Consider the following 26,995-nt stretch of genomic DNA (forward strand, 5'->3'; position numbering starts at 1 on the left):
GCTCTCCCTTTACTGTGTCCACTTTCATCAGCCCCTGTGAAGTGACACAGAGTGCATGTGTGTCTGTCAGCTGTTGTTTGTTGTGAAGGATGGAACAAATGAACACACACTTTTAGAGAAATCTGAAAAAGCAACACGTGCTTGGGCTCCTTCTGTGCTCGTCTTCATTAATGCTGATCTTTCTTTCCTGTTTGTTCTTTGGCACAAGCTTCAGTCTTTTCTCCCAGGGCTCCTTCACACTTAGAAACACACCTACATTCATTTATACACAAACATCATGAAACAAAGGCTTTGTAAAAGAGGACATGAGATCCTCTCTGAACAGCACATTCATATCAAACACAGGACTGAACAGGATATACTGAGTCTGTGCTGTTTTCATTGTTACTTGCTGAGTATTTTTCCAGTGTTTGAAATGTGACTCAAGTCTGATTCTTCTACTGTGTGTGAACTCTAAGCAGCTGCATTAAACAGCTGCTTTTCAAACCAGGCTCAATCCTATGACTCTGTGAATGTAAACTTTTGTCACCTGCATGAATAACAATCCTTGATCTAGTCAGGACTGCAGTGCTCCTGTGATCCCAGCTTATAGATGGAGGCTAGCATGAGAGGCTCAGCAGCTAAAGCAGCACACCTGGGTCTCCCAGCCTATTAAAAGCAGCCCTTTGCTTCACCTGCTTCACTAAACATTATTATTATTATTTAAGCAGAGTGGTGTGATTCATGTAGGCATTGCTGTGTGACAGGAGGACTTTTCTTGAAACAGCTCGTGTGACGTGAGCTGACGTAAAAACAGTGATGTTAGCTTGATTCTCTTGGCTAAAACTATTTTAAAAAGAGGGTCAATCATGCAAATCTGCCAATAGAAGCCAAAGTTACAGCCCCTCAGAGTTTAAAGAGAAAAGGCCCGTTTCCAACACTCGGTTGTGCAAAGGGAAACAGGCCCACAGTGCCTGAGTGTGTGGGTAATTCTTCAAATAATATTCAAAAGCAAACATTTTTAAGCATGTAAATAAAATTCAATCATTTCTGCTCTTCAATACCTAAGAAATGAAAACTGGCAGATGGTCCCAAAATGTGAAACGCCTGGCTATCTGTGCATTTAGTGCTGCAAGTTTTCACTGTTTACCTTCAGAAGCATAAATCTCTGCACAGATAATGTTCATATGTGGATTCCTGGTTTTCTGGAGTTAATTGTGACCCAAAGCGTATTTTTAAAGTGGTTCCAGGCAATAAAGTCTAAAAATAAATACATCTACTTCCTTTTTCTGTGTTCCAGCCTCAGTGACTCTGACACAGTGCTGTAATATTTACACCTCTGATGAAAACAGAGTTTGTAGTTGCAGAAATACTCGACTCATTTTGGGCATTTACGAGCAGGAACCTCAGAAAGCCCCTCGCTGCTTCACTGGTTAAGAAGCAAAGCAAACATTAGTTCACAGTGATGTTAATTAAGGCCCAAAGTTTAGGAACGAACGTCAGCACTTCACTAATGAATGTAATGCTGATTCATGTGCTTGTTTTGTAATGTGCATGTTGTGCGTTGCTATTTCCCATATTCTTTGGCACTGATAGATGAAGAGTCTCAGGCAGGACCGAGGCTGCCAGCTGCTGACAGTGAGCAGGGAGAGAGCAGCAGAAGCTGGGCAAGAGCAGGGCACCTTCAGCCCCCTTCATCAGTCAGAAATCATTTGGGTGTCTGTGTGAAATGTCTGATTTTTAAAATCTTTTTGTAGACATATTTATTAAATGTTTAACAATTATATAGAAGAAAGACAATGTAAAGAACAAAACATGACAAAACCAAAATGAGTTGAAGTTATGAACTGTTTCTGAGAGACAAATAACACCAGGATCCTTTTTGTGTAGCTGACAGCTGGTAACTGTGCAGGGGCGGGTCTAGCAAAGTGTTGCCAGGGGGCAGGTAGGGCATTAACAGGGAGAGGGGGGCACAAAGACATACTTTTCTTTCTTGTTCTCATTTAAAATGTCTCGCTTTTAATAAATAATTATCTGAATCTTACAACAAACGTTTTCATCTGATGTAAAATGTATAGAAATCCATTATTGTACATAGTCATTTTTTAGGGTCCCATCATAATTTCTTCAGAAGTAAGTACTGCATATGATGCCAGTGTTTCCCACATTTTCTAGATTCTGCACCAGTACTGTGTGTAAAATGCATCAAAAAGTCAGTTTGATTCTTTCTCACCTGTCTTTCTGTCTCCTTTCACTTTTTAAAGGTTGCCATGTTAGAAAACATATTTTGCCCTGCCGTGCTGTTTATTGATGTGGCAAATGAAAGGTTTATGAAAACATATCTAAATCTGTCATCAGTAATCAGCAATGATCATGTCTCACCTCTAGTCTCTGTCTTAATGTCAGGTTTCCACCGTGTGTTGTAGATGTTCAGGAGGTTAACTCGACCAACAGTCTACTTCCTGTTTAGAATACCAGGACAGGGAGGATGGTGCAGGTTTAAGTTTATTAGACTGATGCATGTATACCAACAAGACAGCGTCCATCACTGTGACAACAGCGTTTGTTTTCATTCAAAGGCTTTATGGTTTTTCCTTTAATACCTGGGGGGCCGGTCTCCAGTCAAAATGCCCGGGGCCATTTTTTGTCCCAGTCCAGCCCTGGTGTCAGATCTGCATGCAGTGTCAATGAGACGATCAACAACAGATCAGACAAAACACTCAGGCGGACACTCCTCTGTAGAAGGAAACATGGAAAGTGTGAGGTAATCAGTGCACAACATCACTTTGTATTTCAGGCTGTTTTTATATAGAACTTCAGCACCAATGTAAAAGTTCTGGTTTTAGGAAGATGAAGAACATTTTCAGGAAGGATGCCGTCTGCAAGCAGAGCTGCTTGAACCTCAGCGCTGAGGTCCAGACTACTTCCTGTGAAGCCACGTGATGTAAATCTGCTGCTGTAACTTCACAGTTTACTGAAGCTAAATGCAACGTTACCATATAATCTGTTTTCAACAAAGGTTTCACTCCGTCCGGTGTTGATGGAATGATTCAGGCCGTACTCGTCAGGCTTCCCGTCGACCACACGCATTTCAGTCACAAACCCGTGACTGACAACAAGGGAAACAGCAGAAGAAAAGATGTGAAAAATACTGGATGATGATGATGGAGGATTAACCGCGGTGGCTAAACTGTTTCCTGTCTTTGTGGGCGTACTCACAGGGAAGTTTCCAGGCACGTCAGTCTTGGTGGCTAAAGTCTCCATTTTCCAACATGTATCGCTACAGGTGCAAAGACACAACATTAATCATCAGTGTAAATATTTTAATGCTGTCCAAACGGTGTTTGCTTTGTCTGTCCTCTCGCGCTCACAGAGGAAACGAGGACGCCACCTTCAACCCATCTTCAGTTGGCTCAACCATGGCCGGACTTCCTGTTGGCTTTGTGACAGCAAACCACTTGAAATGAGAGCAAACTGCAGTCAAGCAGCACTTACAGCAACCTGTGGACACGCAAATGGAAAGCACTGAGAATCATACAGAAGCATAAGAGCTGTTTATTGTAACACGTGTGTGTGTGTGTGTGTGTGTGTGTGTGTGTGTGTGTGTGTGTGTGTGTGTGTGTGTGTGCACATTAATAATACACTGATGTATGTTAGTTTGATTTATGCTATATCTGAGAAAACAACTGCAGAATTTTACATCAAAGTTTCCAAAGCTGATGTTTTGTTGTTCACTCTGTTTTATATTCATATAGTTTGTTGTTTTTAAATCAGTGGACAAAATAAATATTATCACACAAAATCCAGGGTGAAACATAACCAAATAACCTAAATGGTGAAGTCATTATAGAAGTACATGTTGCAAAGGTCAGCCTCCTGTATAGACTGCTAAACTGTCTGGGGGGGCCCTGCCTGTCCTCGTTGGATAAGCTCCACCCCTTTTCCATAAGACGGAGACATTTGTATGAAAATAGATGGGCAGTAAAATAAAAAATAAAAAATATTATGGATGACTCTGTAAATCAAAGTCGGCCTGAGGCAGAAGCAGAAACCATGAGGAGCACAGCACCACTCCCAGAAGGGCACGAAGTGAAGCCATAGCTGCTGAAGAGTGAAGACGTGATGATGGAGGAGATCACAGATGAAGATCTGCTGCCTGCTGACTCTTTATATAGAAGAGTGAGACTATCTCCCCACCAGCAGCTGCACTTATACAAACCCCAGGTGCTGGGATGGCTTTGAACATGTGACATTTTCTGCAAACACATGGACAGTTTCATAAGCACAAAGATTATTCCTGCAGCGGCAGAATCGTATCCACTGTGTGAGAGGTGAACGTCAGACAGTTCTTAGAAAATGTAGTTTCTCTTTAAGCTTTTAACGTCTCTTTTACCCCCATTTGTCTAAAACTACTTGACAGCCCTTCATGTCAGAGGTTTATTATCTGTGCAGGATGGAGCACATGGTCTCAGTCAGGCTGGACACGATCACTCCTACAGGAAGTAAATGTGATTTTATTTCACCTGTGAAATGATGAAAAACAGCAGAATAGCTCACGCTAACAAACGGGTGTTGAAATGTTTCATTTTCTGCTGTTTCACAGGTCAAAAAGGGCGTCGAAGCAAACTGAAGCTGAGCTGCTGCTGCTGTTGTAGTGCAGCATCTGCTGTGTGCTTCATCAGAGAACCTTCTGTACACAGCAGACAGAGGCTGCTGCCACTGAAGTCCATCTGCTAGAGAGCTTTAAACACTGGTTATTGAAGTGGCTTTGATGATACTGATACACAGTCTTTGCTGCTGTCACAGGACAGGGATCCACCAGGGAGTAGTTGTCAGGATAAAGAGCCTTCGCTTCTCTAAATATAAACTGGATACTTGTAGGAAACTTTGGGAAGCAGCATTTTTCCTCATATCGTCTAAACTGAAGTTAGCTCAGGTGCTTCTTCCATACTTGCTCTGCAGAAAGCCAAAGAGTTTGGAGCTCTGCAAACATTTGCAGCACAGCTGGATGTTTGTAACTTTGGTCACCTCTGTATCATCCCTCAGATTCTTTCTGCACAGCTTTGAAACCACGACAGCACGAGTGATGCTGAGGAGACGTCCAGTTTAAACAGACCTTTATTCCTGGAACACAAACACATGAAGTGATGCTGCTAAAGAAGAACATTTAATCGCACTAATGAATCAAGCATCTGTTTGTCTGTCAGTCTGTCAACAGTTCCTCTGATCGACTTCAGACTTGGTGGGTATTTTGTTTTTGCAGCGGTCAAAGTCGATCAGCGTGTTGCTTTGTCTGCTGTAAATCTGCCTGTACAAAGGGAAACATGCATGTTTTACATGCAAACTCACAACATGGCTGCATTTTTGTGATTATGTGTATTTTATATTGATTTATTCTATTATGTTTTGTATATGAATCTTTACAAGTGTGTCGATACAAAGGCTTGATTAAAACAAAGGTCTCAGCTGTGCTGTTAGGGATGCTCTCATATTTGTTTCAAATGTAATAAATCAAAGGATTTCAGGCTTTTCATCCTTTTTATTTGTTTGGTTCTAACAGCAGCTGGATAAAAACATGCAGGTGATGAATATAATTGTGTGATATTATGAGCATTGTGAATAAAGAAAGAGCAGAGATAGTAAAAAGGAAACAGGTGATGGACGTGAGATTTTCAGAACAAAAGCTCCTCAGTGAGACGATCACCTGGACACAAGGTCAGGCAGCTGGGACTCATCTAGAGAGCAAAATGGAAAAGTGATCTGTGCAGAACATCACTGTTGATTGCAGTTATTTACATCAGACTTCTTCTCTGAGATAAGAGCACCATTTGTGGGAAAGATGACAGTATTTCCAGGCTGGATGCTGTTTGCAGGGAGAACTGAATGAAACTCTCCTGCACCTCAGCGCTGAGGTCCACACCTGTGAACACAGATGAGGTCAATCTGCTGCAGCACGTAGAGCTTTACTGATCAGCAGGTTCAAAGGATTCAGCAGAGCGTAGAGTCAGAGCTAAATGCCACATCACCATAGAGTTTGTTAACAACAGCTTTCTTTGCCCTTTGTCTCGATGGACTGAATCAGGGATACTCGTCATACTTCACCTCAACCACGTCACTGAGAGACCCCAGCCTGACACAGCAGCAGAGATGATGAAAGCAGAAACAGCAAACAGATGCTTCAGTTGTGTTTCTCTCTGTGTGTGCGCTCACGCCCACTTGTGTGTGTGAACTTTCCACGTACCTCAGCTTGTTTCTCCAACATGAGCCATCAGGGCTGAAAAACATCACTAACACATGAATTCTTTCTCTTTTTGTTATCACCTGTGATCATGTGTCTCATGTTTCTGTCATTCACCAGTTCTTGTATAGTTACGTGTAACTAGACTTCTGTGGGACGTAAATGATTGTTTTGTATGCAGATCTGTACAAAGGATGTAAACACTTGATTACAAAGGAGATCTCAGCTGTGTTGTTATGGATGGACTTCAACGTATTTGTTAAAAAAGAGAATAAAGCAAAGTGTTTTAGCTGTTTGGGAGTTTTTGTTTGATTCCATTCAGTTTTATTTCTATGGAGTCAAATAATAAGAAAGGCTCTAGAACAGCCCTGAGTTTGTCCAGGTGACACTCCTCTGAAGAACAAAGACAAAGAGGAAGAAGGGGATTCGTTTTCAAGTCTTGTTTCTTTCAAAATAAAAGCTGAAATGTTTTGGAAGCATGATAATATTTTCAGCCAGGATGCCGTCTCCAAGGAGACCTGCACCTCAGCGCTGAGCTCCACATCACGCCCTGTGAAAGCACAGATATAAATCTGCTGCAGTGAGAAGAACTTTACCCAACACAAGTGTAGAAGTAGACATTTGACTTTACCTACAACCTGTTAACAACAAAGCTTTCACTGCCTCTGTTGTTGATGTCATGTAGGACTAATCATACTTCACATCAGCCATGCACACGTCAGAGGATCTCCAGGCTTTCAGTAATAAAGCCAAGCAGATGATGTGAACATAGCAATAGTAAAACATGCATCATAATCAGCTGTATGTGTCGACTATGTGGCACCTCAGTCTTGTTGGCATGAAGAAAAGTTGTGTAACATGTAGCATAAGGGCTGCAAAGACATCATGTAGACAGCAGTCGTCTGTTAGTCGTAACGTATCTCCTGTTAAAGAGTTAAATGTGCGTTCTCCATCTCTGTCCTCTCACAGCTCGCCGTACACCAACTCCAGCTGTGGTAACCATGGCTGTGCCCATCAACACGCTGAAGCTGAGACGCCACCCGTCACTATGGCGACTCCAATAGGGTTACCTGTCAGCTGTGGACGCATGAAAGGAAAACAGCAGAAACACAGACATGTTTACTGGAACATTTCCTATTGACAGCTTTATGGAAAAGTGGGTTTAAACACTTTTCTATGTTTTATTTTGTTTATTTATGGATTTATTGTGAAAGGAATTTCAAAGGTTTAATTTGACCTTTCCCCTGTTTTTCATACAGACTGGAGACGAATGGATGGTGCTTTCTTTGTTTGTCTAAAGATAATGAATAAAACTCTACACACATCTTAAACCACCCTCCTTTCTATATATTTTGTTATATAAATGGAAAGTATATAAGACACAAACTGAGCTTATATGATACTAAGGACCCTGGAGGTCAGTCCACCTTTATAATTCAGCACAGCCTGGAGTCTCTTAGTCAAGCTTGTTTGTGTTTTCTGTGAGGAAGTTTTCAGCAGCAGCTCTTTTCTTGGATGTTGGTTCCCTTTGTTTCCATCCTCTGTTAAGATGTTTCAGTAATGTTGAGGTCTGGGGAGGCCAATCCATGGCTGACGTCCTGTGATGCTGCATTAGCAGTTTGTTCATAGTGAAAAATGAAGCCACTGCCAATCAGACATTTGCACAGTGGATCAACTTCTGATGGTACTGTCCTGAGTTCCACACCTATAATATGTTTGCACGTACTGATGAATATGTGCAGCTGATTTTCAGTCCAGTTCCTGTGTGACAGACGCCAGTCTTTCTGCCTGTGTCCTTCCTTAACAATAGAGCCATCCTTCCACTGAGACTGTTTCTGATGAGGCTTCACTGAGCAGTAGATGGATCCCTCAGCTCATCTAATCGTCCTATTTCTAACACATGACTGTCAGAAACTGTTAATCTGCTGCAGCTCTTTAACTCCTCCACTTCTTTTTTTGTAATCTCTTAGTTTCCTCATCTTTTAAGGTGGCACTGCACACCAGATCCAAAGTCAACATGCTGTTATATGATGGAGTTGAACCTGTAATGGAGTTTGATTTAAACCAATCAGCAATTAAGTGAATGATGATGAGCAAAGATGGTGGAGGTGGTGGATGAAGACCCGGACAGCTGTGGTTGGCTCCTCGTATAGAGCAGAGTGAGGTTGTGTTTGCACATTATTATAAAACCATGTTCACCATATATTTTAGCTGCAGACAATAACATGATTTCTTTGCTGTGGTGATTTTATTCCACTTTGGTAAAATGGAAAACCATCATTTCTTGCTGTAATTCACACATTATTCCAAGAGCCTCAACACAAGCCTTGTAGTCCGACCATATATAGACAAATCAATAGTTGTGTTTGTAACAGCTCATGAACATGAATCGTTCCACATTACTTTAAAATCATTGTAAACTAAACTGGAATAAATGAGTGTTTATATATAGTTTTGTCTCAGCTGTTCATACACAGTGTTTCAGTTCTTATCAGAGTCCCACCGTCTCACTGTGGTGAACCTTTAGCTCTGTTGTAAGCGTGTTGTTAGACCAGGTTTCCCTCATTTAAAAATAATCTCTCATTAGAAATGGACATGATGTCTAAGACATAGAAATGCTTATTATGGGTTCACTTGATGTCACTGAAAAGATGCACATGGGTAACGTGCAGGCCATCCAGCTCCGAGGTTTATCTCCTCACCTCGAGTCTGCGACACTCTCTCCGTGTCCTCTCAGATAAGGGCGCGCACATTTCTGCACGATCTTCTAAATTACAAAGAGCGATTCACAAAACAGAAGCTCACAAAACACTCATCACAAACCAAAAATGGCTCCACTGAGCGTCAAACTGTCACCAGAATTTACTGATAATCTAAAGACTCACAGAACTCATTTTGTCTCATTGTGTCTTAGTTTGAGACATAAGTGCATGATCATAATACTGTGTAGTTAGATGAGACAGAGCTGATGCTTGCTCTTAATTATCCTCTTCATGTTTCCCGAGCCTCAGCAGTGGAAGCTACCATGGATAGAAAGACTATGACTCATCTTAAATCTCAAATCTTTGTCTCCAAAGAGCTGCTGATGTGTCCGATATGATCCACAAGCTTAAACTAGGATTATAAGTGTGTGCAGTGATGTGTGTGAAACCTCTGAGGACTCACACGTGTGTGCTTCAGCCCACACACACATATGAAGCACTGCGACCTCACACAGAAGTGTTTTACACATCCAACCTGAATCCTGATCATTTCTACAGTTTATTAAGTTCAGCTTCACCTGAACATCAGTGATGAAGCTGCTCTGACTCCATCACAGCTCACAGCTGTTGGAATGAGTCAAACAATGAAGAAGGTTCAGAAACAGCTGATGATTTTACAGAAACATGATGCAAACATGAGAATGGACACATGATTTTTTATTAACAGACACTGTTTATGTTTCACTGTGCATGACGTCATCAACACTGACACCAGGGGGCGCTCATCACCAGCCTGAGGAAGTGTGATAATGGGGGGAGACGCAGTGTTGTGTGTACTGCAGTCGGACAGAAGGAAAAACTTCCTCCTGAAAACATTTTCATCCTTCCCAAAAGTGTTTGAGTCAAATGTTACAAATATATAAATACAATAAAACACAGGGTCTTACATAAAATTAGTGATGCAGTTGTGCACTGAGCACCTTTCCTTCCTCAGATGAGTCCAGCTGCTGAACACATTAACATCTGTATGTAAATGTAGCTGAGAACCAACCTGAGCACTGCTGGGAAAATACAAAGGCAACCATCAAAGTGCTGTATTATCTTATTTATGTTGAATGTTGACTTAGATCCACACCACGATTTATGAAACTATAGAACTAAAATAACAACAATCGTCTGCTTCTTTAAAATTTCTTTCATTACATCAAACCAGTGAAAACTGAAAAAAACAAAGAGCTGTTAGCATGTTCAGACCAACTTTGAGACAGAGACTGTAAAGTTCTGCACTTTAAATCCTGCCTGTGTTCCTGCAAATGATTCACACTGAAAGTATCTTAGTTTAGTATTGAGTGAGCCACAAAGCAGCCTGATAGCTTTAAAACAGGAAAAGTAAATGAAATTGACAGTTTCAGTGTAGCTGGATCTATTATTGGGGGGTCATGACCCCCGTAACCCCACCTGGTCCTGAGGTCAAATCCACCATCTTTGTTTCAGAGCTTCATGTTCTCCCGTGTTTGTGTGCGTCCTCTCCGGTACTCCGGCTTCCTCCCACAGTCCAAACACATGCAGTTAGTGGGGTCAGGTTAGCTGTGAGTGGTTGTGTCTCTGTGTTATTCCACCTTAATCAATGACTTCCTGTTAGCATGAAGTGCTTCTGTAGGACTGATGTCATTTTCATGGTTGGATCATTTAAATGAAGCTGGACTCAGATGCAGTAAATAAGCTGATTGATCATTAATGAATAAAGCTGGTCAAACACATCACGTGGACACATGTGATTGTGTGTTGTAGTATTGATCCCAATGCTGGTATCAGTCCTGGATCAATAACACTGGATGGATGCGTTCAGCATGGAGCCCTGAGCTGTGTTACAGACAAACATGGAAACTGACAGGTCTGTGTCATTCACAGTCTGTAACACTTCTAAACAACAGAGGCTGACCCAAGTGCCTCAGAGCCAGGCACGCTCACATCACAGCTCTCTAAATAAGCCAGTTTCAAAATAAGAGCTGAAAGCTGTGTTTGCTTGTGTTAGCTTATTATTGTGGAGACTAACATTCAGTGATCATGTGTTCAGACTCATAATGATTACTCTCAGAAATCCTCATCTTTGTATTTACTGTGTGTTGGATCAATAACTGAGATTCATGGTATCACACAGCTGTGCTGCTGCTGATGTCAGCACATATGGAACAATACGAGGTATCTGCTACCAGACTGAGCAGGACGTGAGACCTGTGGACTGTTTAAAGCTGTCCCTCCACAGCTCACTCAGACCTGATCCACACCTCAGTGATATTCACTGACTTCCTCAGTAGAGACAGAAACCATTCAGATCTGGGACCATCAGCTGACTGATGATGTCACACAGACTGTGTTTTTCAGGAACAGTGATTCTGATGTGAGCCTGCTAGCTGACAGCAGACCTGATGAAAGCACATGTTCACATCTGTGAGGACAGACTGGACTCTTTGACTGCACCTTGGTTCTCCTCAGAGGTCTGTACAGGAGCATGTCCACCCCCACTGAAGATCTCAGTCACTGTGAAACATAGAAAGCTGCTTGTGTGGCCTCTGCCTCACATGTAGATACAGCTACAGGTTTCTCTGTCAGTCAGACTGAAACAGTGTCCTGATGCTGCATCATTCAGCTCTGTGCCCCAGTCAGCATCACTGGGAGCTACCAGTGTTTCTGCCCTTTTCCTGTAACACTACACTCAGCACAGGCTCAGCTGGTATCCAGTGTTGGACTTTGGCTTCAGCTGCTGTGATAGATCCTCTAACATAGATCAGCTCTGCTACATGTTGTTAGATAAGTGCAGCTGCTGTCATGTCCTGATGTTTCTCTGGCTCAGCAGCTTCTCCATCAGAGGTTCACATGGAGCTGATCCAGTATCTCCAGTAACTGTGTTCTGTGCCTCACTGGTTCATCCTTCTGTCTGTGTGACGTCAGTCAGATGTTGAAGTTAAACTCTGTAATCTTCACTGTGTCACAGAGTTCAGTGAGTCCCGTTATTCACAGTATCAATCAGATCATCAGAGAACAGCTGATCAGCAATCAGTGGTGCCAACAGCGCCTCCTGTGGTGAGAGGATGCAATAATGCAATGTAGCATTTTTCCACTCAACACTTGCAGTCATGGAAACTGTCTGTTGGATCTGTGTGACGTTGCTTTCTTGGTTAGAGTTCCTCACAAATGTCCAGATGATTCTTCTAATGAGGCGTCGACCATGTTTGCAGCTCTTTGGAAGAAAACGTCGCCCTTTGCCATCCTTACTTTTCTTTGACTTCTTCAAATGCAGCTGAACTCCAGCTGGTATTTTCTTGGACTTTGCAGCTGTTTCTGGTCATCAGTTCATTCCTGCAAACCTCTGAAGCTGAACAACAATGATGCTGCATTGCTGGCTGATCCCAAAAGGTTGATTCTGTTCATCTGGACGTTTTCAGAAACGTTTGCTCACTGATCAGGTGACTTCTTCAGTCTCAGCTGACTGCAGCTTTACAAGCTTACAAACAGCACATTTGCACAATGACTGAAAGCAGCAGCACCTGATATATATGATACTAATATAATACATATACATATATAATCCATACTAATGATGAAGGAACTGAGCTCACAGTCCATTGTTCATTCAGTGAACTACTCAGTTTATTTTGGGCCTCAGAAATGCTCACTCTGTTTGTACATCACTGTCAGCAATAGACTCATTCTGCTGTGTGGACAGGAACACATGTGACATCACTTCCTGTTTGTTTGTGACTGAAGAAGTTTACAAGGAATCATTTAGAAGAGTTTCAAACATCAACTGATTGAATCCATGAATCTGAAAACGTGTTTGTGAGTGAAAGAGACAGACATGTACAGACTGAACTATCTGTTCAACAGTCAGAGTGTTTCTGTAACAGGAGACACTCTTTACACTCCACTCAGCACAGGGACACTGAGGAACCACGAGACCTGACTCTAAACCCAGGATAAAGAGTTTGAGTGAATGTGGTGTTGAAGGTGTGGAGGTGGATCAGAGTGTCAGAGGAGACTCTGTAGAAGGACAGAGTGCCAGCAGGACAGTCCACATACACTGCTGCTCTGTTAGAGACAGAGGAGGAGGAGGAGGAGGAGGAGGAGGAGGAGATGGATGTTTTTATTCTATTGTGCCAGGCCTCCTCGTAGAACTGATCACTGATTGGATCCAAAACATCGATGGAGGATCTGTGTAAGCGCTGAGGATCGTCCTGATGGACAGAACAGAAGGAGAGTGAGACAAGTGAAGATATACTAAACAACACTGTGACATGAACTGAGCCACACACAGTTTGATTCACAGGTGATTGACACATTATTTGACCATGAGCAATCTTTTCTGGTTTGACGCCGTCTTTGTAGCCAGAAACCAGCTCTCTCCTCGGCTTCCTCCACTACACGCTTCCCCCACGCCAGTCTCCTCCGTCACTATAAAGGGGAGAGTCATGAGCTCCATCACCCTCACCTGTGCCGTCCAACGTCCCGCCACCAGCCTCCACTGCAGCAGGCCAGAGACCACACCCCTGCCGCAATAAGTAAAAGTATATCCTTGCTGTACCCTTAATGCTAAATGTGCTAAATTAACCGCTGCCTTTGCCCCTTTGGGATTATTCTTATGTCACTGGGATGTTGACCTTTGACCTTCACATTAGAGAGATGGGCAGACATAATTAGTGTATGAATTTTAAAGTAACAGGTAATAAAGAGAGTGTAGCAAATGTAGTCAGGTTTATTACTCTGTATCACACATGAGTGCCCGAGGGAGGCGGGGCTGACTGGGGAGACACAGGAAACAGAGAGACAGGGCTGACTCGACATGAAACGATGAAACGTGGGACACGGGAACAGAAACTAAACACAGGCTGAAATGAACACTGAGGGAGGGAGAACTAAGATTACTGAGAGCCTGATAAATAAGAAGAACAAAAACCAAGAAAAACAAGAGTCAAAGAAAAGCAAAAACACAAAGCATTGGGCCAGGACCCACTGCTGTGACATTTATATGTGATAAAAACATTAAAAACTGCTCAGATGTTGAAATCTTTCTACGTATACTTTAGGTTCAGCTCTCCAGCCTGGCATTTGGTTAAGCATGATTCAAACATTTGATTTTGTTTAACTGGTTTTAATTATAGTTACTTTTTGTGAACATTTGTTGCAGCATTTAAAAATACATCATTTATTTTCAAACTTTTATTTGATTTAGAGCATCATATTTGACCAACGTAAATGTTTTAATTTCATATAAAATAACTGAAGCAGTGAACTAAATATCTGAAATCTTCCCTTCCTTAAAAGTTATAATCCTACTTAAGTTATAGTGCAAACGCTTAAGCAACAAATATACTTGATGCTAATTAATTAATATTTCCCTTTGATGTTGCAACTATGCGGTCACTTCTGTCTTTAAACAAAATAATATTTTCCAGTTACAGAAATCATAAAGTCCAAACTAAAGTGCTACTGTTGCTATATGCATTTTATATAAATCATGGATGATGGTCCTGACATGAAGGAAGAGAAAGTTACAGGTTGCATCCTTTGACTTTGTCTCCGTGCCTTTGGGCCATTTTCAGAAGGACAGATGTTTCTGTTCAATTCTTAAATCAATTTTTTCAAACACAAACACTATTTTAAAGCTTCTAGAGAGTAAAATATTAATGATAATTATAATAACAATAATAAAAACAAAAGCTCTCAGATCCATCAAACCAAGCAGCAGAAAGAACAATAACTGAAGAGAAAACTTTAACCTTGTAGACTTCATTATGTTCCAGCTGCTCTACAGACGCTGTGACCTCGAACTTAAGCAGGTCGTAAAGTATGTGCAGCTCAATAACTTCATAATCAGACCCTGTGGTATTTAGGCAGCAGAACAACTAAGAATAACAACTACAAATAATGTTTTTAGGTTTCTGTTGTACTGCAAGGTTCTGTACAGGAGAACCAAACCAAGAGCAAATATTACGTCTCATTTACACCTGAGCACGAAGAGCCATCAACATTTAGCAAATTGAATCATCTTTGTTTAGATGCAAGAAGAATCATATAGAAATGAAAGAGTAGAAATAGAAATCCAGAGCAAAGATATCCTCTAATTCAGCGTAGCACATGTGCAGCTGCTGCGATTCACGTAAGCATTCGGCTCGTCGCTGTTGCAGATTTTTCTCTCGCTGTTCTGGCTCACAGCGCTGCAAACACAAAAATAAATATCCCCAAAGCTGTGAAAGGGAGCTAATTAGTAAGAGTATTGTTACTCTCCGCAGGAGTAGTCCAGCAGTAGAAATCAGTCCAATAACAAGGTGTGTAACATCTAGCAGGGTGACAGAAAAACCCAGGGTAACTTCTAAGGACCTCAACGTCTCTCTCACATTGTGTTTTTTAAACATGCTTCCATTTGTCACTTCAGTCTTTACTCTGAAATACAGGAAGAGAAATCATGGCTGAAACAATTTCTCATGAAACCAGGGGTGTGGTCCAACAGTCAGTTTGGTGAGGAAGGTTCCTAACTGAGAGAAGTGACCCAGAAGTATCTGTGTAGCAGCCACAATGAATCCAGATCATGAGCTTTATTAACTGATCAAAGTCTCTTCTTTCATCTTCTGTATCATTCAGTTTGCATTGGTAATGCCCATTATTGTAATGCTTTTTTAAGACGAGCAAAACTTTATTTCACTTTGGGTTAGCTGGGATAAGTGATGGATGGAGGGAATTTTACTTCAGCCACAGAAATCCTAAACAGGAAGGAGGAGCAGAGTTACAGTGGATCACTATCCAGCAGGGAAACAAGGTTTATTTCAATTTCTTGGCCATGAGTGAGATTTACCGAGTGGGCAAATTAGGGAGACGACACCATCAGATCCCGAGCCCTCCATGTGTTAATCAAGAGACGGCTGCTGTGCTACATCCATAAATAATGAATAAATTAGGAGCTAAAGCTGAAAGGACAGTTTATTTGTACCATCTTCACGTGAACACATTCAAGAACATCACAGATGAAGAAACATTAAAAACTTCCACACTACATAAAGCAAGAAAAATAGTTTTTCTTTCAGGTGGTTTCAGAAAAACAGAAACATCAAACATCTCCAAGACTCTCTTTGAAAGAACTAAAAACCTTTGTTCTCATGGTCCAATCATGAGTGAACTCCCCGATGAAGCCTTGTGTGCTAAAACATGTCAGAGTTTTAAAGGTTAAACATGAGTTTCCAAAACGTTTTGCTGGAGAACAATGAACTATTTGACTGAGTTTCAATCATTTACAGACGAGCAAAACCAGGACAGAGAAAAAAGGACAAAACTGACTCAGTAAAACAACAGAAAAGAAGATCCCATGTAGATCTGTATTATGTAGAAGTTCAGCCCAGCAACCAGTTCAGTTCAACACAAGTTTAAATGATTCTATCTGAACTCTGTGGAGCCTGATCTCAAGCTTTTTGAGTCTGACACAGAAACCAGAGGATCTTTCTGTGTCTTCAGATTCACTGTGATCCAGTGATGGGAGTGATTTCAGCCCTGAGTGATCGCGCTGATGTTTGCACAGAGCAGACAATGAGGTGAATGTTTGGGCACATTGGTAACAGTGAAACAGTTTATTAGTAACGTGGGATCGTTTGTGTGCAGAGTATGAACTGAGATTCCTGAAGCTCTTGTCACACTGGTCACAGCTGTAGTTTCCTTCCATGTGTGTACGTTCATGCCTGTTACGAGTACTTGAATGTGAGAAGCTTCTGTCACAGTGTCTGCACTTGTGTGGTTTCTCTCCTGTGTGGACTCGTTTGTGTGATTCAAGCTTCCATGCAGTGGTGAAGGATGACCCACACTGATCACAGAGGTGCTTTTTAACCCCACTGTGAATCAGTTCATGTTGTTTTAACTCACTTGGTGTGGTGAAGCTTCTCCCACATTCTTTGCAGTATTTCAGTTTGTCTCCAGTGTGTCTACGTTGATGTACTTTTAGGGTCTTTTGCCGACTGAAAGTTTTTCCACAGAGGTCACAATGAAAGTCTTTCCCACCACCACAGTGATGACAGGGTTGAGAACTGGATCCATCTGTGTCGCTCTGCTTCTAAACAAAGACACAAAGACAGTGTAAGTCAGTCCTTCAACATTTGTATCCTGAACGTCGCCTGAAATAAAGAGCATCTCTGCAGACGTCCAACTACATTTGACTGTTTCAGTTAACACACTCAGTTTACTGGGCTGCAATAACTACAATACTACCACCATAATACTACAGTAATACTAAAATCATAACTGAAAGGAAAATCTGAATAATCACTCAGAGCTGCTTTTCCATGCAGTAGAATTGCTAACATGCTAACACAGTTTAATGAGCAGAGTTGTTCCAAACAGTCAGGCTAAAATGACAAGATAACAATATAAATACATACCTCACAGTAGCTGCACTTGTAGACTCTCTTTCTGGTGTGGATCTGTTGGTGTCGTCTCAGGTCATGTGGAGCTTTAAAAGTCTTCTCACACAGGTCACATTGATAAGGTCTCTCCACAGTGTGGGTAAACATGTGTTGTTGTAAGTGTGCGTCTGTTGTAAACTCTTTGCCACACTGTTCACAGCAGTACACATCATGTCTGGTGTGAATGCGTAGGTGTGTATTTCGGCTCCCTCTCCGGCTGAAAGTTTTTCCACAGATGTCACAGCTGTATGGCTTAATTCCAGAGTGGGTAACTAGATGCCTCTGTAAGTGGCTACTGCGAGTAAAAGCTCTGCCACACTGATCACAGCTGTATGCCTTAATTCCAGAGTGGGTAACTAGATGACTCTGTAAGTGGCTACTGCGAGTAAAAGCTCTGCCACACTGATCACAGCTGTATGCTTTAACTCCACTGTGGATGAGTTGGTGTTTTCTTAGGGAAGGCTTGAAGGAAAAAGACTTTCCACACAAGTCACAGCTGAACGGTCTCTCTCCAGTGTGGATGACCTGATGCTGTTTTAGTTTAGCCCTCACAGTAAAACCCTTCCCACACTCGTCACAGGTGTGTTTTTTCTCTCCATTTCTTCTTTGAGGTTTGTCGGCCTCCTGAGAGCGCTGACTTCTGGCTCCATGTTGGTCCTGCAGTGACAGAGATACAAACAGAGGCAGTGAGTGAAATGCAGTCGTGGAACAAACTCAACCTTCAAACTCCATTAACACTAGTTTTAAACCTGAAGGTGGAGCGTGGCACCAAACACCTTAAAGGTCTCTTATCCCCACCTGCTGGTAGTTCTAACACATTACATCCAACCTGCTGTTAAAGATAATTCATGACTGTTCAAACACTAAAATCATGCCCATCCCTCCTGATTGTATACACACACACACACACACACACACACACACACACACACACACATACACACACATTATTTTATAATTTAGATTATTTTGTTGTTTCCTATTACATATTTCTATAATTTGTATAGATTTATACAGAATTATTCAGTGATAATAAATCCTATGTTTGTTTATTCTAAAGGAACCCCGTTAGCTTCCACAACAGATGTTGCTCGTCTTCCGTCAAATACTCACATAAAATATTACACAATAAAGTGGATTCAAGATATCCACATAATTTCACTCTTACATCCACAGTGAGGTTTCACAATTGTTCAAATATAAGCAATCAATAATAATAATAATAATATCAATAACATTGAGGCACATTACACAAATTTCAAAAACAAATCATGTCTTACAATATTTACAACAACTAAAAGCTCTGTAAATCGGCTTTTAAGTGTTCATTGAAGTTTTGAATAATTCTCTAATTTTTTAAGGCAACTTATTCCACTTAAAAGTTGCTCTAAATGTAACAGTTTTACAAAACGTTACTTTTAACTCGAGCATTTACTAAATTGCAGCTTGTTGAAAACTGTGTAATATGATGATGTATTTCATCTGGATACTGCAGCTGAGCAGAATAAATGTGGTGTGTTTAACAGAATTGCTTTCTTTAGAACTACAAGTAAGCCATAGAATATTTTAGCCTGTACAGGAAGCCAAGAAAGGTTATTATGCATTTTATCAATATTAGTATAGTATGAACATCTTCACACTAATCTGGACGCCTTATTCTGGACTAACTGAAGTCTGTTAAGATCTGTCTTATTAGCTGCTGACCAAATGATTGAACAATACTCCAGATGAGACATTACTAGTGCATTAATGACATCTTTCATAATGAAGAAGTGATACACAAAGAGCATTTCATAGCCATAGCTATGCCTTGTTGGCAGAGTTATGTGACATTAGTGATGTTTGTACTTTCAGCGTTAACTTGGTTTTAAAGCCTTTAAAATATACGCCGTTCAATAGTCGACCTTAATCTGACAGAGAATGTGATGATTTTGTGGATAATTAAAGTCAGTCATATATCCACAAACACAACAAGCTGAAAGTCAGTGATGCTGCTCGGTTTGCAGTCCTGAACATCACGGCACAAGCAGGATTCACTGCACTGTTAATGTTAGCTGTGTTATATTGCTGCCTCTGTTCGGTGGTGTCGAGCCAAACGCACTTTAACGTGTGTTTGAACGAGCTGACGGTTCACTCGTTAAGCTGAAAGAAAGATGCTTTAATCACAGCAGTCACACATGTGTCCACTGCACCATCTGGAACTCTTCTTGTTTACACTCGTAATAACACAAACACTAAATCCTGCTTCTCTGCTGCTGTTGTGTAGCAGTGTGTACACCTGAGACTGTCACCTGTCTGTCTGTCCTGCACTCTCTCTCTGTTTCTTTCTCTCTGATTGTGGAGTATGAACATGTGTTTATAAGTTACACTTGTGTTTGAATCCTGCAGCTTATCACACATTTGATTTCCATGTGTGACAACTGCAAGTGTCCAGAGTGAGGACAGACTGAGGGAGCCACTGCTGCACATCATCTGTGAGGCTTTGCAGCCCTGATGATCCACCAGGACAAACTCAGCAGTGTGTGAGGAAGAGGAGGAGGAAGAGCCAGCAGCAGCTGACAGATGGAGAGAATAGACAGACTGTTCCCTGTTTGTGAAGGACTGCTAGGAAAGTTTAACATAACTGTCTGTGCTGAATCAGTCTTATTAGGTAATGTTCAAATAATGTGATCATCCCAGTGTTTTCAGTGTGGGAGAAAGTACTCAGGGCCTTCAAGTTACACACTATGAAAGGCAGCAACAAGTTTAATGTTCAGAAACCTAAAGTATGCATCAGCAGCAGAATGGAGTTAAAAATAAATGTTGGTTTCAGTTCTATGAAGCTTTGAGTATTTTGGATCAGTAGCTGCTGTGTTTGTTGCATCATATTGCTGTAATTGTTTATATGCTTTATGTATATTTCAGTAAAATCATAATTCACGTCGGCAGTAATGACACCCGGTTACGCCAATTGGAGGTCACTAAAATCAATATTGAATCGGTGTGCAACGTTGCCAAAACAATGTCGGACTCTGTAGTTTTCTCTGGTCCCCTCCCCAATCAGACCAGGAGTGACATGTTTAGCCGCATGTTCTCCTTAAATTGCTGGCTGTCTGATTGGTGTCCCAGAAACGATGTGGGCTTCATAGATAATTGGCAAACCTTCTGGAGGAAACCTGGTCTTGTTTGGAGAGACGGCATCCATCCCACTTTGGATGGAGCAGCTCTCATTTCTAGAAATATGGACAAATTTATTAAACCCCCCAAAATATGACTATCCAGAGTTGGGACCAGGAAGCAGAGTTGCAGTCTTACACGGCTCTCTGCAGCTTCTCTCCTCCTGCTACCCCCCCAAAAACCCATCTCCATAGAGACTGTGTCAGCTCCCAAAAAGACAAAAAACAAACTAAAAACCAGCAACAACCAACTTAAACATAAACAATTACAAAGAAAGAACAATACAGTATCCACATCTGAACCAAAGAGTAAAACAGTGAAATGTGGATTATTAAACATTAGGTCTCTCTCCTCCAAGTCTCTGTTAGTACATGACTTAATAATTGATCAACAAATTGATTTAACTTCCATGTAGATGCTAAAAATGACAGCCTCAACATGGCATTTAATCTGTTATTAGACTCAATTGGTTTCTCTCAAAATGTAAAAGAACCCACCCACCACTTTAATCACACTCTAGATCTTGTTTTAACATATGGCATCGAACCTGAACATTTAACAGTGTTTCCTGAAAACCCTCTCCTGTCTGATCATTTCCTGATAACATTTACATTTACAATAATTGATTACACAGCGGTGAAGAGTAGACTTTATCACAGTAGATGTCTTTCTGAAAGCACTGTAACTATTTAAGAATATAATCCACCCACTGTTATCATCTCCAATGCCCTGTACCAACACAGAGCAGAGCAGCTATCTGAACGCTACCCCAACAGAGGTCGATTTTCTTGTTAATAATTTCACCTCCTCACTACGTACGACTCTGGATACTGTAGCTCCAGTGAAAACTAAGGTCTCTAATCAGAAGTACGTGACTCCGTGGTATAATTCTCAAACACTTACCCTAAAGCAGATGACTCGTAAGCTGGAGAGGAAATGGCGTGTCACAAATTTAGAGGATCATCATTTAGCCTGGAGAAATAGTTTGTTGCTTTATAAGAAAGCCCTCCGCAAAGCCAGAACATCTTACTATTCATCACTGATTGAAAAATAAGAACAACCCCAGGTTTCTCTTCAGCACTGTAGCCAGACTGACAAAAAGTCAGAGCTCTTTTGAGCCAACCATCCCTTTAACGTTAACTAGTAATGACTTCATGAACTTCTTCACAAATAAAATTTTTATCATTAGAGAAAAAATGACCAATAATCATCCCACAGATGTAATATTATCTACAGCTACTCTTAGTACCATTGATGTTAAGTTAGACTCTTTTTCTCCAATTGATCTTTCTGAGTTAACTTCAATAATTACTTCCTCCAAACCATCAACGTGTCTTTTAGACCCCATTCCTACAAAACTGCTCAAAGAAGTCCTGCCATTAATTAATTCTTCGATCTTAAATATGATCAACCTATCTCTAATGATCGGCTATGTACCACAGGCCTTCAAGCTGGCTGTAGTTAAACCTTTACTCAAAAAGCATCTCTAGACCCAGCAGTCTTAGCTAATTATAGGCCAATCTCCAACCTTCCTTTCATATCAAACAGGGCTGGGCGATATGACCCAAAATTCATATCTCGATATTTTTTAGCTTGTTGGCGATATAAGATATATATCTATATATAGAGCAGATGTACATAAAATTTACTCAAAAATAAATTATGAGCATTTATTAAATAATAATGCTCCATAAATAAAAGAAAACAATGTTGTTTTTGTGCATAACAAAAAGCTCACAATTGTGCAGTCAAAATGTAAACTAAAAGACGCTGAGCACAATAACAAAGACAGATTTCACAGCTGCTCAGTTCCCAACTTGTACTGCGTGACTGACAGCCTGGAGTTTGAAATCCGCTTCGCAACCACGTCTCTTAACAGGTGCCATTTATGGTCCTTATACACAGTAGGGTAATATTGTAATATTGTGTTGAAGCACAGTACGTATCACTCCGCGAGGCTCAGCCGTAATGTTCTGACAATCCATCAAGCGGTGCAGCTCCGTAGCTTACCAAAGTCGTACTAAAACATTTTTTGACAGATTGCTGAGCGCTGTGTACCACATAAAATCGGTTCGCAGCCATCAAGCACAACCAGAATTCATACATAAGGCGCGCTGTCAACTTTTGAGAAAATGAAAGGATTTTAGTCCGTGCACCACCTCTGGGCTGCATGGCGTTAGCGTGGTTAGCTCGTTAGCGTGGTTAGCTAGCTAACACGTTGACGGCGTCCAGCCCCACACACGGGTCGATGCGCAGTAACTCGTTAATGGAGATTTGCCGTGTCCATCTTGTCGCTTCCTGCAGGTGAAGCAATGGGGGAGGAGGGGGAGTTGTGTTCAGTGAAGGAGAGGCGAGGCCGAGTAACGTTGTGAAGACGAAAGTGGACGAAAGAGAGGCAAACTTGCGGCTCCACAGGTATAATTATAATGTAACATAGACTATATCGATATAAAGGATATTGTCACATCTTATATCTCGTATAAAAATATATCGATATTTTTTAAAAACTCGATATATCGCCCAGCTCTAATATCAAACATCCTTGAAAGAGTAGTTGTCAAACAGCTAACAGATCATCTGCAGAGGAATGGTTTATTTGAAGAGTTTCAGTCAGGTTTCAGAGCTCAGCACAGCACAGAAACAGCTTTAGTGAAGGTTACAAATGATCTTCTTATGGCCTCTGACAGTGGACTCATCTCTGTGCTTGTCCTGCTAGACCAGGGGTGTCAAACTCAAATACACAGTGGGCCAAAATTCAAAACTGGAACAAAGTCGCGGGCCAACATTAATATTTATTGAAAAAAATCTTCCTCCAAATATAACAAGGAACCTTTTCTTACAGACTCAAATAAGTTTTGCTGAAAAACTGAATATGGAATAAGAAACGCTTAATACTGAACGATATATAACTTATATAAACATATATAACTTAATATTGCACACATGCAAAATTGAAATTCCAATTAAATAACATATCACTGGAATGCATTTCTTAAGTAAAAATTGTATTTGCAGCCTTCTGATTTAAATTTTAGCAGTAAACTTTTTCCCCAGGCTAATAATAAATGTAAAAAATAAAATAACAATAATAAACCACTTAACTAATAAAAATATCATTAAACGTGAAACCATTCAAGCCCATGTCTGGGAGTAGCAAGACAAATTGCACAAAGAAAATGGTAATTATAGCTCAGTTTGCTACACACTGATCTACTCTGATGCGTCCAAGCCAGACACCTGGCATCTCTTCTTGGATGCTAGTTCCTCAATGTCTGGGCTCAGGCTCTGAGCTGAGGAAATCCTCAGGATCGAGTGAAGGTGTTCATCGGTCAGACGTCTCCTGTGAGATGTTTTGGCCATCTTCATTGAGGAGAATAGTTGCTCACATAGGTAAGTGCTGCCGAACATGGAGAGCATCTGAGCAGCGTGGGTCCGGAGCCCAGGCATTGTGTCAGGGATGAAATGTGGAAATTGTGAAGCGCCCACAGCATCATACTTTGATTTCAGCGTGTCACTACACTGGAGTTCAATCAGCTCCATTTGGAGGTTTGTTGGTGCTTTTGCCACGTCAACTGCAAAAGGATTACTGAGCAGTTCAAATCGACATTTCTGGGCGTCAAAGTCGGCAAACCGCCAGGTAAACTCAGTACTGAGTACACAGAGTTTTTCAGCAAACTGTGCACATGGGAACACAGCAGTAGAGATTTGCATGTTCATCGTTTGGCAGCAGGGAAAATGGCCCAGGTTTCCTTGTAGCATCTGATTCTGCCACAAGCACAATTTCGTTTTAAAAGCCCTCACTGCAGTGTACATATCTGTGATGATACGCCCCCGTCCCTGAAGCTGCAGGTTCAGCGCATCGAGATGGCTCGTGATATCACACATAAAGGCCAGCTCACACAGAAACTCTTGCTCCCTGAGCTCAGCTGTGTCTTGCCCTTTGCTTTCCAGAAACTGAAATATTTCCTCGCGTAGCTCGAAACATCTGTTTAGTACTTTCCCTCGGCTTAACCACCTCACCTCCGTGTGATACGGCACGTCTCCGTATTCCGAACCACACTCCTCAAGAAAAGATTTGAATTGGCGGTGATTCAGACCTTTGGCTCTTATAAAGTTAACTACTCGTGTTACTGCGGTCATAACATGTTCCATCTTTAGGGCTTTGCCACAAAGTGATTCTTGATGTATGATGCAGTGATAAACAGTCAGCTCACCTGCACAGTTCTCCGCTCGCATCTTCTCCCGTACCCTGCCCACCAGTCCGCTCCTTTGACCACACATCGCTGGTGCACCATCTGTCGTTAACCCCACAAGTTTTTCCCATGGCAACTTCATTTCAGTTAGACATTTGGAAACCTCTTCAAATATTTCCTTCCCTGTGGTTGTTCCATGCATTGATTTTAATCCTAAAAGTTCTTCCGTAACACAGAGAGTTGAGTCCACACCGCGGATGAAGACTGAAAGCTGGGCAGTATCAGAGGCGTCGCTGCTCTCATCCACAGCGAGGGAGAATGCAACGAAACTGTTTCCCTTCTCCATCAGCTGGTTATTTAGATTGTTGGCAAGTTCACGTGTGCGATCAGCTACTGTGTTTCTGCTCAGGCTAACATTTGAAAATGCTTGCTTTTTCTCTGGGCACACTTTCATCATACAACTTTTCACAAACTCTCCCTCACTGAAGGGCCGGGCTGATTTTGCGATCTCTGCTGCCACAACAAAACTAGCCTTTACAGCAGCCTCACTTTGTGATATGGCTTTTTTGAACATAGTCTGTTGTGAAACAAAACTTCTTTTCATCTCTTCTGCTTTCCGGCGCCTTTGAGTCATGTCCAGGTCCTTGTACTTCTCTTGGTGTTTCATTTCATAGTGTCGTCTAATGTTGTACTCCTTGGTTAAAGCCACATGAGCTCCACATACAAGACAAACAGGTCTGTCTTTTACATAGGTAAACAGATATTCTGTCTCCCACCTGTCCAGGAAGCTCCTGTTTTCGTTCTTTCTTTTCGCCATTTTGGGAGAGGTAGCGCGGCAGTATTCATGCGGTTGCTATGACTACAGTAAACAGAGGAGAGGGCGTTAATGGGTCCTGTCCTGACTGACGCGCCAAAACGCCAACAGAGCATTCTGGGAGTTGTAGTATTAGCAGTACATGCGCTGCATAAGACCGGCGGGCCAGCTCTAATAGTAATTTGGTATGGCCTCGCGGGCCAAATGTAATTAGGCTGCGGGCCAAATTTTGAGTTTGACACCTATGTGCTAGACCTTAGTTCAGCGTTCGATACTGTCGACCATAATATCCTATTAGAGCGATCAGAACATGCTGTAGGTATTACAGGTACTGCGCTGCAGTGGTTTGTATCATATCTATCTAATAGACTCCAATTTGTGCATGTAAATGGAGAGTCCTCTTCACACACTGAGGTTAATTATGGAGTTCCACAGGGTTCAGTGCTAGGACCAATTCTGTTTACATTATACATGCTTCCCTTAGGCAGCATCATTAGAAGACATAGCATACATTTACACTGCTATGCTGATGACACCAAGCTCTATCTGTCCATGAAGCCAGATAACACACACCAATGAGTTAAACTGCAAGAATGTCTTAAAGACATAAAGACCTGGATGGCCGCTAACTTTCTGCTTCTTAATTCAGATAAAACTGAGGTTATTGTACTCGGCCCTGAAAATCTTAGAAATATGGTATCTAACCAGATTCTTACTCTGGATGGCATTACCTTGGCCTCCAGTAACGTTGTGAGAAACCTTGGAGTCATTTTTGACCAGGACATGTCCTTCAACGCACATATTAAACAAATATGTAAGACTGCATTCTTCCATTTGTGCAACATCTCTAAAGTTAGAAATATCCTGTCTCAGAGTGACGCTGAAAAACTAGTTCATGCATTTATTACTTCCAGGCTGGACGACTGTAATTCATTATTATCAGGATGTCCAAAAAACTCGCTGAAAAGCCTTCAGCTAATCCAAAATGCTGCAGCAAGAGTCCTGACAGGGACTAGAAAGAGAGAGCATATTTCTCCTGTTTTGGCTTCCCTTCATTGGCTTCCTGTTAAATCCAGGATTCAAAATCCTTCTCCTCACATACAAGGTCTTAAATAATCAGGCCCATCTTATCTTAATGACCTTGTAGTACCATATCACCCTATTAGAGCACTTCGCTCTCGCTCTGCAGGCCTACTTGTTGTTCCTAGAGTATTTAAAAGTAGAATGGGAGGCAGAGCCTTCAGTTTTCAGGCCCCTCTTCTGTGGAACCAGCTTCCAGTTTGGATTCAGGAGACAGACACCATCTCTACTTTTAAGATTAGGCTTAAATCTTTCCTTTTTGCTAAAGCATATAGTTAGGGCTGGACCAGGTGACCCTGAATCCTCCCTTAGTTATGCTGCAATAGACGTAGGCTGCCGGGGGATTCCCATGATGCATTGAGTTTTTCCTTTCCAGTCACCTTTCTCACTCA

The 26,995-nt window shown here is 41.5% G+C and overlaps 1 protein-coding gene and 1 pseudogene across 1 annotated transcript; both read right to left on the minus strand.

Annotated features, from left to right (window-relative positions):
• Positions 1-2,772: 2,772 nt before the first annotated feature.
• On the minus strand, positions 2,773-4,212 carry LOC146634339 (lipocalin-like). Its single transcript, XM_085349886.1, has 5 exons — positions 3,994-4,212; positions 3,351-3,480; positions 3,183-3,259; positions 2,976-3,086; positions 2,773-2,906 (listed from the first exon to the last, which is right to left on the minus strand). The coding sequence occupies exons 1-5, from the start codon at positions 4,076-4,078 to the stop codon at positions 2,773-2,775; spliced, it is 537 nt and encodes a 178-aa protein (XP_085206012.1). The 5' UTR covers positions 4,079-4,212.
• Positions 4,213-23,710: 19,498 nt separating this feature from the next.
• On the minus strand, positions 23,711-25,916 carry LOC146634340 (general transcription factor II-I repeat domain-containing protein 2 pseudogene; annotated as a pseudogene).
• Positions 25,917-26,995: the final 1,079 nt, after the last annotated feature.

This window comes from Diplotaxodon limnothrissa, linkage group LG3 (genome assembly GCF_057381915.1).
Source record: "Diplotaxodon limnothrissa isolate DT_005_m linkage group LG3, D_limnothrissa_male_GT1.1, whole genome shotgun sequence".
NCBI classification, from domain to species: domain Eukaryota; kingdom Metazoa; phylum Chordata; class Actinopteri; order Cichliformes; family Cichlidae; genus Diplotaxodon; species Diplotaxodon limnothrissa.

Bases quoted from the DNA above. Each gene is read 5' to 3' on its own strand.
- LOC146634339 (XM_085349886.1), bottom strand. From the start codon at position 4,078: ATGGCTTCACTTCGTGCCCTTCTGGGAGTGGTGCTGTGCTCCTCATGG. The intron at 3,481-3,993 runs GTCATCCATAAT...GCGTGTCCACAG, and splicing joins GGCCGACTTTGATTTACAGA to GTTGCTGTAAGTGCTGCTTG. The intron at 2,907-2,975 runs GTAACGTTGCAT...GTGGCTTCACAG, and splicing joins TGTTGAAAACAGATTATATG to GAAGTAGTCTGGACCTCAGC.